Source organism: Myxocyprinus asiaticus, chromosome 14 (genome assembly GCF_019703515.2).
Source record: "Myxocyprinus asiaticus isolate MX2 ecotype Aquarium Trade chromosome 14, UBuf_Myxa_2, whole genome shotgun sequence".
NCBI classification, from domain to species: Eukaryota; Metazoa; Chordata; class Actinopteri; order Cypriniformes; family Catostomidae; genus Myxocyprinus; species Myxocyprinus asiaticus.
The window spans coordinates 40,106,324-40,119,064 of NC_059357.1; the positions used below are offsets into that span (position 1 = coordinate 40,106,324).

General features: G+C 34.1%; 2 protein-coding genes across 4 annotated transcripts in view; one reads left to right on the plus strand and one right to left on the minus strand.

Moving 5' to 3' along the window:
* Positions 1-34: 34 nt before the first annotated feature.
* Positions 35-9,557, minus strand: drc3 (dynein regulatory complex subunit 3). Its single transcript, XM_051715634.1, has 12 exons — positions 9,211-9,557; positions 7,570-7,686; positions 7,303-7,469; positions 6,990-7,136; positions 4,815-4,934; positions 4,109-4,230; positions 3,796-3,961; positions 3,569-3,700; positions 1,661-1,729; positions 1,437-1,562; positions 705-836; positions 35-612 (listed from the first exon to the last, which is right to left on the minus strand). The coding sequence occupies exons 1-12, from the start codon at positions 9,362-9,364 to the stop codon at positions 502-504; spliced, it is 1,563 nt and encodes a 520-aa protein (XP_051571594.1). The 5' UTR covers positions 9,365-9,557; the 3' UTR covers positions 35-501.
* A 549-nt stretch (positions 9,558-10,106) lies between these two features.
* LOC127451158 (TOM1-like protein 2) overlaps positions 10,107-12,741 on the plus strand; it is a 61,161-nt gene continuing 58,526 nt past the window's right edge. For all 3 annotated transcript variants that reach the window (XM_051715631.1, XM_051715632.1, XM_051715630.1), the window contains exon 1: positions 10,107-10,188. In XM_051715631.1, the coding sequence (XP_051571591.1) occupies positions 10,137-10,188 (52 nt within the window). In that variant the 5' untranslated portion in view covers positions 10,107-10,136. The remainder of the gene's footprint in view (positions 10,189-12,741) is intronic.

Consider the following 12,741-nt stretch of genomic DNA (forward strand, 5'->3'; position numbering starts at 1 on the left):
TTAAAAAAATACACCGGTTTATATTGCATTTATTATTTTGGTTTATTTATTTTTTTAATGTTTGTACATTTGAAATTCGACCACGGGATAGTCATTACATGTGATCATTTGTAGAATAATTCTATATATATATAATTTTAATATTAAATTATACATATATTTATAGCTGCCAACCCACCCCATTTGAAATGTCCTTTTATGTACCTCTCTCTCTCTCTCTCTCTCTCTCTCTCTCTCTCTCTCTCTCTCTCTCTCTCTCTCTCTCTCTCTCTCTCTCTCTCTCTCTCTCTCTCTCACCGCCCACAACTTCTCTGTAGGTGGCAGCATTGCACAAAATTAACAAAAATAAACTGATCTGAACACATTTTCGTAAAAAGCATCTCAAAAGTTAATCAGAAAAAAAAAAAAAAAAAAAAAGGATACAGCTGCATACTTCTAAAAAATCCATACATATAGCAATTGCCATTGCTGGCTAAGTTTACATTAAATAAACATTTCTTCTTATTCTTGCTCAGGCAGCTGCATGTCCTCCAACTGCTCTTTTACATAACTAAAGTAGTTTTTGATCTCTGAGATGCGCTTGCGATTCCTGTTGACCTCTTCATCATGTATCTATCAACACAAACAAAAAGATTCCAAATATTATATTATATTACAATACGTAACATAATTAGGTACAGTAAGTGTGTTCAATAATCACATACTGATTTCAGCAGCCCGCTCATCCAGCTGTTGATTCGTGTTAGCAGCTCATCCTCCCTGTTGTCAATCTTCAGCAGGTGGGTGTCGTGGGAGGCACTGACTGCATTGGTCACTGTGTCCTTATCTACAAAGAGCTACAGGGCAGCATAGGGAATGAGGCAAAAGAAACAATCAATACTGATACTAAAGTAAGTCTCTGGGCTCCAAATAGTTACCATGGATTTGACATTCTTAGTGCAGATCATTTCTGAATAGTAAACACAATCATGATTTTAATTAAACACATTTTTAGCCCGAATAAAAATAAAAATCCCCTAGGAATATCAGTTTATCCCATAGTATCTTAAAGGAATGTTCCAGGTTCAATACAAGTTAAGCTCAATCGACAGCATTTGTGGCATAATGTTGACTACCACAAAAAAGAATTGACTCGTCCCTCTTTTCTTTAAAAAAAAAAAAGCAAAAATCTGGGTTCCAGTGAGACACTTGCAATGGAAGTGATCGGGGCCAATTCTTGGAGAGTTTAAAGTTTAATTGATTCTTAAAATCCTATTGTATAGTGTGTAAGAACTCAACTTGTATTGTAATAATGCCAGGCTACTGGGCAAGTCAGGGGGAACTAACTATGTTGTAAAGTAATAAAAGCATGCAATTAGACTAATTTAGCGATCCTTCTTTGTCTCACGATTACTAGGCTCTTTTACATTAAATAATCGTGGCTGTTTTCCACTGACCATTGCCACATCATCTGACATTTCCTCCTCTAGCTCATTTTTGGCCACCTGCTCCAGTGTTGTCAAGGCAATCTCCAGTTGTTTTTCATGATGCTGGTTCTCCAGGTCTCGGCACTGTGCAAATTTGTGTCTTGAGTTAAAGAGGCCTCACCAACAAAATAGAGATTGCATAAAACATTCACAAAACACAATTAGTTTAAGATTTGATGACTAAAAGGATATATCCCTTGCACATATTCAATGAACCCTCCAACCATGTCCGAGATGTTCCTCTCAAAGTCTTTGATGATGTCCTTAAAAAAAAAAGATGAAACGTGTGAAATCTCTTAAGGATGTGTATTATTACTACATACAGTATATTCATATATTTGGATCATATACAGTATTTGGCTACATCATTGGATCATATCTACTAACACTGAAAAGTAACCAACTATTCAAGAATCGGAGTGACAGTTTGTAAAAATCAATGCGAAACGCAATTCACAACGCATTTTACAGACAAAGTGGCTTTTATTTTCAAGAAAGATAGCACAAGCAAACCATTTCACTAAACAGGTGGTAACACTTTACAATAATATGGTTCTATTTGTTAACATTACTTAATGTACTAACTGTGAACAATATTTTCAAACAGCATTTATTAATCTTGGTTAATGTTAATTTATTAAAAATATATAATTGTTCTTTGTTAGCTTATGTTAGTTCATAGTACATTAACTAATGTTACGGCATGCTAATTTTATTTTTAATGTATTGATATTAAAATTATAATGTATTATGTTGAAATTAATATTAACCAAGACTTATATGTGCTGTAAGTATTGTTTGTTGTTAATTTATGTTAACTAACGTATTTGACTAATTTTAACAAATACAACCTTATTGTAAATTGTTCCCGAAAAAAAAATAAAAAATTACAAAATAATATATATACACACACACACACACACACACACACACACCCCCCCCACCGGTCAAAAGTTTTGAAACACTTGACTGAAATGTTTCTCATGATCTTAAAAATCTTTTGATCTGAAGGCGTATGCTTAAATGTTTGAAATTAGTTTTGTAGACAAAAATATAATTGTGCCATCATATTCATTTATTTCATTATAAAACTAAAATTTTTATTAAAAAAAAAAAAAAAACGTTTTTGAAATTGATGACTTGGACCAAATAATAAAGAAAAGCAGCCAATAAGTGCCCAACATAGATGTGAACTTCAATACTGTTTAAAAAGCATCCCAGGGTGATACCTCAAGAAGTTGGTTGAGAAAATGTCAAGAGTACATGTCTGCAAATTCTAGGCAAAGGGTGACTACTTTGAAGATGCTAAAATATAACACAGTTTTGATTTATTTTGGATTTTGTTTAGTCACAACATAATTCCCATAGTTCCATTTATGTTATTCCACAGTTCTGATGACTTTATTATTCAAAAATGTGAAAAAAAGAATGATAAAGAATGAGTAAGTGTTTCAAAACTTTTGACTGGTAGTGTATATATATATACTGTATATATAAATGTAGATATAAAAACTGTTCAAAATTAAGACAAAAAGTATTTGGACATTTTATTATAGTCAGTTATAATCAGCATTAGTAGAATCTATATGTTCTGTATGATTCAAGGATGTAACCAAATATTCAAGATTAGGGGTGACAATAAAAGTCAGTAAAATTCAATGTGAAATGCCATTTACAACTTATTTTACTTCGGTAATCTGACGTATTTACGAGTGAAACAGGATATTTTTTGAGAAAAAAATTATATACCAATTACAAAATTTAAAAAGTAAAATTATAAAATGATATATCTGGCAATATATACCAAAACGGAGCATGTTTTTAATTCATTAAATGTTTTTTTAATTATCATTATTTACTGGATTTTTATTACATATACTGTATATAAGATTAAATGTTCTATGGTAAATAGGTAAAATAGGTAAAAAGTGGTCAATTTTGATACATTTTTATTTTATGTTGACATAAAAAAGAAATCGGTCATTGAAAAACCCATTTAGATCTACCAATAATCCAAATATTGGAAGGGGGACAGCTCCCCCTCAAAGTCTATGGTGGTTACGGCCAAATATATAAATATTAAATGCATCTTTCATCCTGACCTCCAGTTGGTCCACTAGCTGTAGTTCCAGACTCATGAGGGTTTCAGAGAGCTGGTTGATTTCTTCATCACAGGAATCGAACTTGTCATCAAGCAAACTAGGATCTGTGATCTGTTGCATTTCGACTATTGTCTGCAACGGAATAAAATAAAACAGATTTTTTGGGATTCTAGTACCACACATTGAGTCATTATGCCTCCTGCCTGCCTAAGGGAGAAGAAACTAACCTGTCTCCTGGAGTTTTCAAAGTCAGCTGCTATTTGTGCTGCTTTCTGCTGATTATCAGCCACTGCCTCACGGGAACAGTTAAAAAAGAATTCGACCTCAGCTGTTCTCCGAGAGTGCTGAGTCAAACCCGCATCAAATATCTGCATACAGAGAGCTTCCATTTTGCTCTTATATGTACATGCGTTGTCAAGGATTAATAGCTGCACTGCCCGATGTTATAAAAAGAGTTGCTTTCCATTTGATTTAAGCACCTATATGATCTACCTTCTTTCCTTCATTTGTGTGTTATTTTTTTATTTGGAATTCCAATACCAAGGATATGACTCCAGCAGTGCAGCCATTCCAGGGAGGTGAGCCAGTTTAGCTGCATCCGGATCATCAGTAAACATGCTGTTAAAGAGTTGAGGGCCATTCAAGAACTCCACGAATGCATCCTGTGACAGAAGGAAGCAATGCTGTCCAGTGGACCCAAAAAGTATTCAAACACCAAAGTCACACATTAAAGGTGAACTCAGTAATTGTTTCCTCATTACAAAAGTTGAACTCCTAATGATATGAATTGCAATTTTTTAATATACGTAGGAAATCATGAGCACTCACATTAAACTGAAGACTCCAGTCATATCAGTAATCTTATAAAAGCTGTTTTATTCTACATGGAGAGGATCCACACATGGGGGCTGCCATGTTAGAATCACATGACCAGCTGAATACTACTGGATGAATCTCAGTAACCGTCCTGTTATTTGACACTTTCACTCATTGATTAAAGTAATCATGCCTGACTGTGAATACTAAATTTCTACAATGGCATCTGAAACTGAAAACTGTTGATTTGAAATGATGCTGCATCCAAGACACTAGGTGTCAGTGTAAGTCCAAGATGACACAAAGACAAAAGTTACTGAGTGCACCTTTAAGTAACAAAATATTAAACTGAGTGGCATTTATTTTCTATGTAGATCTGTGTCTTTTTAGAGAGTATTTTTAATTGAATGAAAGTGTAGTTCATTGCCACCTTGTGCAGCTGAAGCTCCTGGTTGCTGATCTTCTGGGCTTCCATTGCCTCCTGTTCCTGTAGCTCATTGTGTTGCATTTCCTCAATAGCATATTGATACTTTGAAAATGCAGTTTCCCGCTATATCGGTAAACACAAATATTACTGAAAAACAGAACCAAAACAATCTAAAGAACAATATGACACTTGCTGTTTCCAGTAGGGATGCACTGATCAAAACATTTGTGTGCTGATACTGATATCTGATTATTAAGAATAACATCTGCCGATAGTTGTTCTGTTTTTATTACGCTACCTTGTTTCCAGCCTCTGACAAGTTATTACACAGCTTCAAAAGGAATTTAGATAACAACTTTATTCTTTATGTCTCTATGTGTCTTCTGTGTTTCAGAATAACTGAACGCTGAAACAAAAAGCATATTCTTAACTAACATGAACTTTTCTGAATGTTCTTAAAGGGATAGTTCACTCAAAAATGAACATTCTCTCATCATTTACTCACCCTCATGCCATCCCAGATGTGTATGCCTTTCTTTCTTCTGCAGAACACAAACAAAGATTTTTAGAAGAATATTTCAGCTCTGTTGGTCCATATAAATCTCCACTTTAACTTTCACATTCTTCTTCTTTTGTTCTTGGCGATTCACATTCTTCATGCATATCGCCACCTACTAGGCAGAAAGGAGAATTTATAGTGAAAAAGGACTTAAATATTGATCTGTTTCTCACCCAAACCTATCAAACCACTTCAGAAGACATGGATTTAACCACTGGACTCATATGGATTACTTTTATGCTGCCTTTATGTGCTTTTTTCGGAGCTTCAAAGTTCTGGTCACCATTCACTTGCACTGTATGGACCTACATAACTGAAATATTCTTCTAAAAATCTTTGTTTGTGTTCAACAGAAGAAAGAAAGTCACACATCTGGGATGGCATGAGGGTGAGAAAATGATGAGAGAATTTTCAGTTTTGGGTGAACTATCCCTTTAAATTACATTAACTGAATTATGAATGATGAAGCTGGTCCCTTTTTAGTTGAAGCTGTCTCTGCTTTAGCATTTACAAGCTTGTTATATTCCTTGCTGTGTCAAGCTTTAAGGTGATTTATCAAAATAGTTGTTTAACTGTTGTTCCACCTTGTTAAAATCTAGCACTGCAAAACTTTCAAACTGCAACTCTGCTGTCATTGACACAAAATTCAAAGTAATTCCACACATAAGTTATGCAGATTAGAGGTAGACCGATATATCGGTTTTACCGATTAATTGGTGCCAGTAGTTTCTTTTTGGAACTATCGGTGTGGCAGGGCAGAAGGTGTGGCCAGGCCGTGATGCTGCACTCCAGGCCCCTAATCAGGCTGATCATTGGGAAGCGGTAGCTTGAGAGACAAACACATACCAATTCTCATTCTCATCTCTCTCTCTCTCTCTCTCTCTCTCTCTCTCTCTCTCTCTCTCTCTCTCTCTCTCTCTCTCTCTCTCTCTCTCTCTCTCTCTCTCTCTCTCTCTCTCTCTCTCTCTCTCTCTCTCTCTGCCGCCTCCAGTCGCCTTTATCTTGATCAGCCTGATTAGGGGCCGGGTGTGCAGCATTACGGGCCGGCCCCGCCCTCCGCCCTGCCACAATCGGTTATCTGAAAAAAATCTATGCCGGAGTCCCGGTGTGTTTTAGGCTTGTTTATAGTTAAAGTCCTGCATTATGCACACAATTTAAATTTTTTTCTGTTTAGAAATGGGAATTTGATTGCCTCTGGGATTCAAACGGCTTCTGGGAGTTTATTAATTTTGTATAATTTTGTAAACTCTTGTTGCCTCTGTCTGTGCCCGTCTTAGTAAGGCAAGTCCAAGAAAATATTTTTACATACTATAAATACTTTTTTAAACTATCAGCCCATTAATTGGTTATCGGCAATATCCACCATCTTAGTTATTGTATCGACAAAATCCACTATCGGTCGACCTCTAATGCAGATAATTGCTTTTATCGGCTGATACCGATGTTTGGCCAATACAATGGTGCATCTCTAGTATCCAGTTATCCATAGTTCCATTGATCTGTTCTATTATAAGATGGTCTATTACATTTTATACAATAAATGACACAATAAGCAAACATGTGATCAAATGAAGAACCAAACCGAAAATGTTACACCAGGTATATCAGAAATCCCATACTGTTTGTTGATCCAGCAGTCTGTAGTCAAGATACACCAAGTCTGGAAAATATGCTGTCACGAAGATCTTGTAATTCTCATCATCACAGAAGGGGTTTCCAGCAAGATTGAGAGTGCGTAGGTTCTTAAACTTTCTAAGGTATATCACCTGCAGGATTGGATATTTTAATTGACACTGGCGAATACTTACTGGAAAGCTACTGCATACAGTAGCTCCACACATCGTAAACAGATGCATTGTTATGCTTTTAGGTTTTCATATCTTTAATTTCTTACCTAAATGAAAAAGAAAAATGCAAATCTCATCATCTTACATTTTCAAGTTGAGCGATGGCATTGTTTCCAATAGAGAGGATGTGCAGGTTTTGCAGTGCATCCAAGTTTTCAATGACAGAAATGCGGTTGTTGAACAAACTTAAATCCTGAAGTTTCACAAGAGTGTCCAGTCCTTCAATCAGTTCAATATTATTGAATGACAGATCTGAGGAATAGAATCCAGGCTTAGTGTTTGGACACTCTGGATCATCATGTTATATCTTAAAAACTAAATGACTGTTTTGACATTGAAAATCTAAACTCACCTAACCAGACCAGATTAGTGAGGTTTTCTAACCCTTCGATCCTCTCTATAACATTATTATCCAGCTGAAGTTTTGTTAGAGAGGTGAAATGACCCAGGTGGCAAATCTTCAGGATTTCTGCAGAAAGATAGTCTTGTCAATAGACTAAAAACATAAGGCCTAAAATGCGAGAAACTTGAGACGTGTGCTGTGATTTAGTTTCTTTTCCTGATAAATACACTTAAAGTATGGTATAGTATCTTAAAGTAAAGGTGATACAGTAACAGATCTTTTATTAGGTGAATCTCACAAAGCCTGTCAAGAACATGCCTGGGACATATTTAATCCCAAAATTGCAATAAAAAAGTATAGTTTGTATTAAAGGTGCACTCAGTAACTTTTGTCTTTGTGTCATCTTGGACTTACACTGACACCTAGTGGTTTGGAAGCAGCATCATTTAAAATCAATAGTTTTCAGTTTCAGATGTCATTGTAGAAATGTAGTATTCACAGTCAGGCATGATTACTTTAATCAATGAGTGAAAGTGTCAAATAACAGGACGGTTACTGAGATTCAGCGAGTAGTATTCAGCTGGTCATGTGATTCTAACATGGCAGCCCCCATGTGTGGACCCTCTCCATGTAGAATAAAACAGCTTTTAGAAGATTACTGATATGACTGGAGTCTTCATTTTAATGTGAGTGATCATGATTTTATACATATATTGCAAAATTACAATTCAAATCTTTAGGAGTTCAACTTTTTTAATGAGGAAAAAATTACTGAGTGCACCTTTAATGAAATTAATCTTTATTTAATTTTAATTTTAATAATACAATTTAAAAAAAAATCATTGTGCCCAGGTAGGATGATTTTTATTGCTGTATTGAAGTATTGAGAATCTAATGAAAATTATTTGGAGGGGATTATTAAGCTGCCTTTATATCCAAGAAGCACATAACGGCAGCAAAAAGAAATCCATATGACTCCAGTGGTTTAATCAATGTCTTCAGAAGTGATATGATAGGTTTGGGTGAGATACAGATCAATATTTAAGTCCTTTTTTAACTATATATTCTCCTCTCTGCCCAGTAGGTGGCGATATGCACAACGAATGTGAATCGCCAAAAACAAACAAAGAAGAATGTGAAAGTGGAGATTTATAGTAAAAAAGGACTTAAATATTTATCTGTTTCTCACCCACACCTATCATATAACTTCAGAAAACATGGATTTAACCACTGGAGTCGTATTAATTACTTTTAATGCTGCATTTATGTGCTTTTTGGAGCTTCAAAGTTCTGGTCACCATTCACTTGCATTGTATGGACCTACAGAACTGAAATATTCTTCTAAAAATCTTTGTTTGTGTTCAGCAGAAGAAAGAAAGTCAGACACAACTGGGATGGCATGAGGGTGAGTAAATGATGAGAGAATTTTATTTTTGAGTGAACTATCCCTTTAAATGTCATGACAATAATGTCACAATGCAAAATAAATATGCAAAATATAAATTTGTATTTTTCCTTTTGATTTTGATTTTGGGGTGACATGTGACCCTCCCTCTTACTCTACATTGAGCACTGATAATGTAGTAATTACCACACAGTTTAACATAATAATTATTTAGATTTGAAATGATAATTTAGTGATGTTCTTACTCCTGTAGCTCAATCGTAGCTGAAGCACCTCCTCATACTGGATGCCCTCTGTCTTGGCTATGTTGCCAGCCTGCCCTTGAGGTCCCTGTTCCTCTATGGCCTGTTGTAGCATCTCCTCATCCACTACTTTCGGTTCATCTTGTTGCCAAAACATTTTCCAGTGATTCTTCAGAGGTTTCAATGGCTATTTTGCTAAATTAGATCACGTATTTAATAATAAAAAATCATACATTTAATAAAAGACCTGCTTGGAAATATATTACTGAAGACGTATACGACAGCTGAACACCAACATTGTTGCTTAGCAACAGCTGACTGTAAACTTCCGGAGTTTGAAGCGAAATTTGAGAAAGTTTTGGACTAATTTTAACCTTTGATTTAACAGTATACGAATTTTTATCCTTAATATATATTTTAAAAACATTTTTTTAAATAATAATGATACCCAGCATAGCGAATTTTGTTCTCTCTCTCTCTCTCTCTCTCTCTCTCTCTCTCTCTCTCTCTCTCTCTCTCTCTCTCTCTTTCTCTCACACTCACTCACTCACTCACTCACTCTCTCTCTCTATAAATTAATTCTTTAAATTAGTTCATTATGTTGACATAATGTTCCACATATTAGGCCATTTGAAAGCAAGTATTAAAGTGGATACATTTTTATTATTATTTAGCTACTTATATGTGTATTACTGCATTATGTATTTGCTTTTCTTCATTCCATAAGTACTCATGCAAATAAAAATAACATCTGAGCAAAAAAGTATTAATGTTGATTTTCGTCTTTAAGACATTGTCCGTGATTGACAGTCATGTTCATGAATCAACGAAAAGTTTCGCGTGTTTAAACCAATCACGCAGCGCTAGGGGCGGGGCTTGGTATTGCCGAGTGTCAGTCTCTCTCTCGGCGGATTGTTATTTTCATCAAGATGGAGTTCTTGTTAGGGAATCCGTACAGCACTCCCGTTGGCCAGTGCATTGGTGAGTTAACGGCGTATGACTGACTCTTTTTCAATAGGGTGTCTTATAATAAAACTAAAAGAATAGTACGGATAATATTCGTTCGTTGTTCCTGTGATCGGGCTTTAAATGTGTGTAATAACCCGGCAGCATCCTGGAGGTGCGTGAACAGTCAGCAACGTTAGCTTAATGAAATGATGTGCTAGCCAGCATCTTCGTCCAATGTATGTTTAGATCTGGCAAGTAAACTCAAATCATGCGTTTTTATGATTGGTTAATTCATAACTCTCCCATCAGTAATCTTCAGAGAGTGTTTAGTCAGCATATGTTCATTGTGAAACAGTTTGAATACGACTGGATTGATGCAGATCATCTCTAAGCTGTAGTGTAATCATCATGACATTGAACTAGTTAAATATGAACTAAATCTCTGACGGTGTGTATATCTCATTTTGATTACTCTGAATCGTAATGTTTGTCTCGGTGCTGTGATTAGATCAGCATTATTTATATCGTTCTTGTTATTAAGTGCTTATAGATAAGTGACCCGTTTCAACATGTTTTGTAGTCAATAATTGTATGAGGTAGTTGATATGACATGTCAAGCGGTGACAGCAGAGATGCTGTACTTCATTTGAAACCAAATCATTGTTTCATATTCTTGTATAATTATTATACATGCAGTTTTTATGACCTCTTTTTAAATGAGAGACCACATGGAACATTTGTACTTGTAAAAATTCACCCAACAACTGCAAAAAGCTAAAAGGATATATATATATATATATATATATATATATATATATATATAAAGGTCACCATTTACAACACCTAAAATATAGTTTCCTTATCGTACACACTGTAAAAAAACAAAACAATCTGTTGTTTTAAAAAAAAAAGAAACCTGGCAGCAGTGGTTGCCAGAATAATTATGTAAAAAATACAGTAAAAATGTAAACAACTTAACAGAACAACCTGTACATTTTACAGTTTAAAACTGTTGTTTTTATTGTATATTTTACGGTGCAGTACCATCGATAATATTATTAAATGATAAACTTGTTATATTAAACTTTTGAAACTGTAAAATCTGCTTTTCACTTTATAATGTATTGTTAATCACCGTAGTAATTACTCTGTAAAAAATGTCTGTAATTTTAACGGTAAAAGACAGAAAAAAAAGTTAATTGATTAACGAAGATTAATTGTAAAATATACAGTAAAAATTTTTGTAAAATTTTTATTTTTTAGATGTAAATGGTATGATTTTCCTGTATAATTAATGGCAAAAATGTACATTATTTTTAACAAGACAGTACATGTACTTTTTACAGTAAATTATTGTTAAAATTACAAAATAAATAAATAAATAAATAAATAAAAATAGTCGGGCGTTCCCAGATTTCCCTGCGAGACCCATCATATTTTATTATATTTTATGGGAATTTATAGGAATGTTTCTTCTTATTTTTAATATTAGTTATGTACTTTGGGGTGTTCTGTGTTATATTTGATGTAGTTTAGTTAATGTTTACTGCATTATTTTAATTTCACATGTATTACCCTGATGGTGTTTAGTGTTTGTGTGAGTGACACTGAGCGCTGTCTCTATATGTTTATTGGTCATTGCTCCTAGATGAGCCACTATTGATGAACTTCATGTCATCATGTGCTCTTCTGTAATTACTACAGTGATTAACAATACCTCATAAAGTAAAAAGCAGATTTTTACAGTTTCAGAAGGTTAATATCAAGTTTATGATGTTTTTTTTACTGTAAAAATAACAGTGCCAGCATGGTCATGTAAACTACAACAGTTTTAAACTGTAAAATTTACAGGTTGTTCTTAAAGTTTTACTGTATTTTTTACATAATTATTCTGGCAACCATAGCTGTAAAAACAACAGGATTTTTTTTACAGTGTACAGAAGGGCACATGATGACATGAAGTTCATCAATAGTGGCTCATCTAGGAGCAATGACCAATAAACATGTAGAGACAGTGCTCAGTGTCACTCACACAAACACTAAACACCATCAGGGTAATACATGTGAAATTAAAATAATGCAATAAACATTAACTAAACTACATTAAATATAACACAGAACACCCCAAAGTACATAACTGATATTAAAAATAAGAAGAAACATAACTATTCCCATAAAATTTCCCATGCAGGGAATTCTGGGAACGCCCGATTACTGTTTTTTACCGTAATTTTAACAATAATTTACTTGCATGTACTCTCTTGTTAAACATAACATACATTTTAACCATTAATTATATGGGAAAATCATACTTTTTACATCTAAAAAATGTACATGTATTGTCTTTTTAAATATATTACAATTTTTTAACGTATATTTTACGGGAACTACTTGTTAACCAATTTACGTTTTTTTCTGTAGCATTTTTACAGTCTTTTACTGTTAAAATTATGAAATTTTTTACAGTGTACATACAGGGTATCAATTTGAACTTGAAATTATGTTGAACAAACAAACAAAACAAAAAACCTAAAAAGATAATGTCCATGTTATTTGTGTTAACTACAATAGTTAGGCTACTATTAC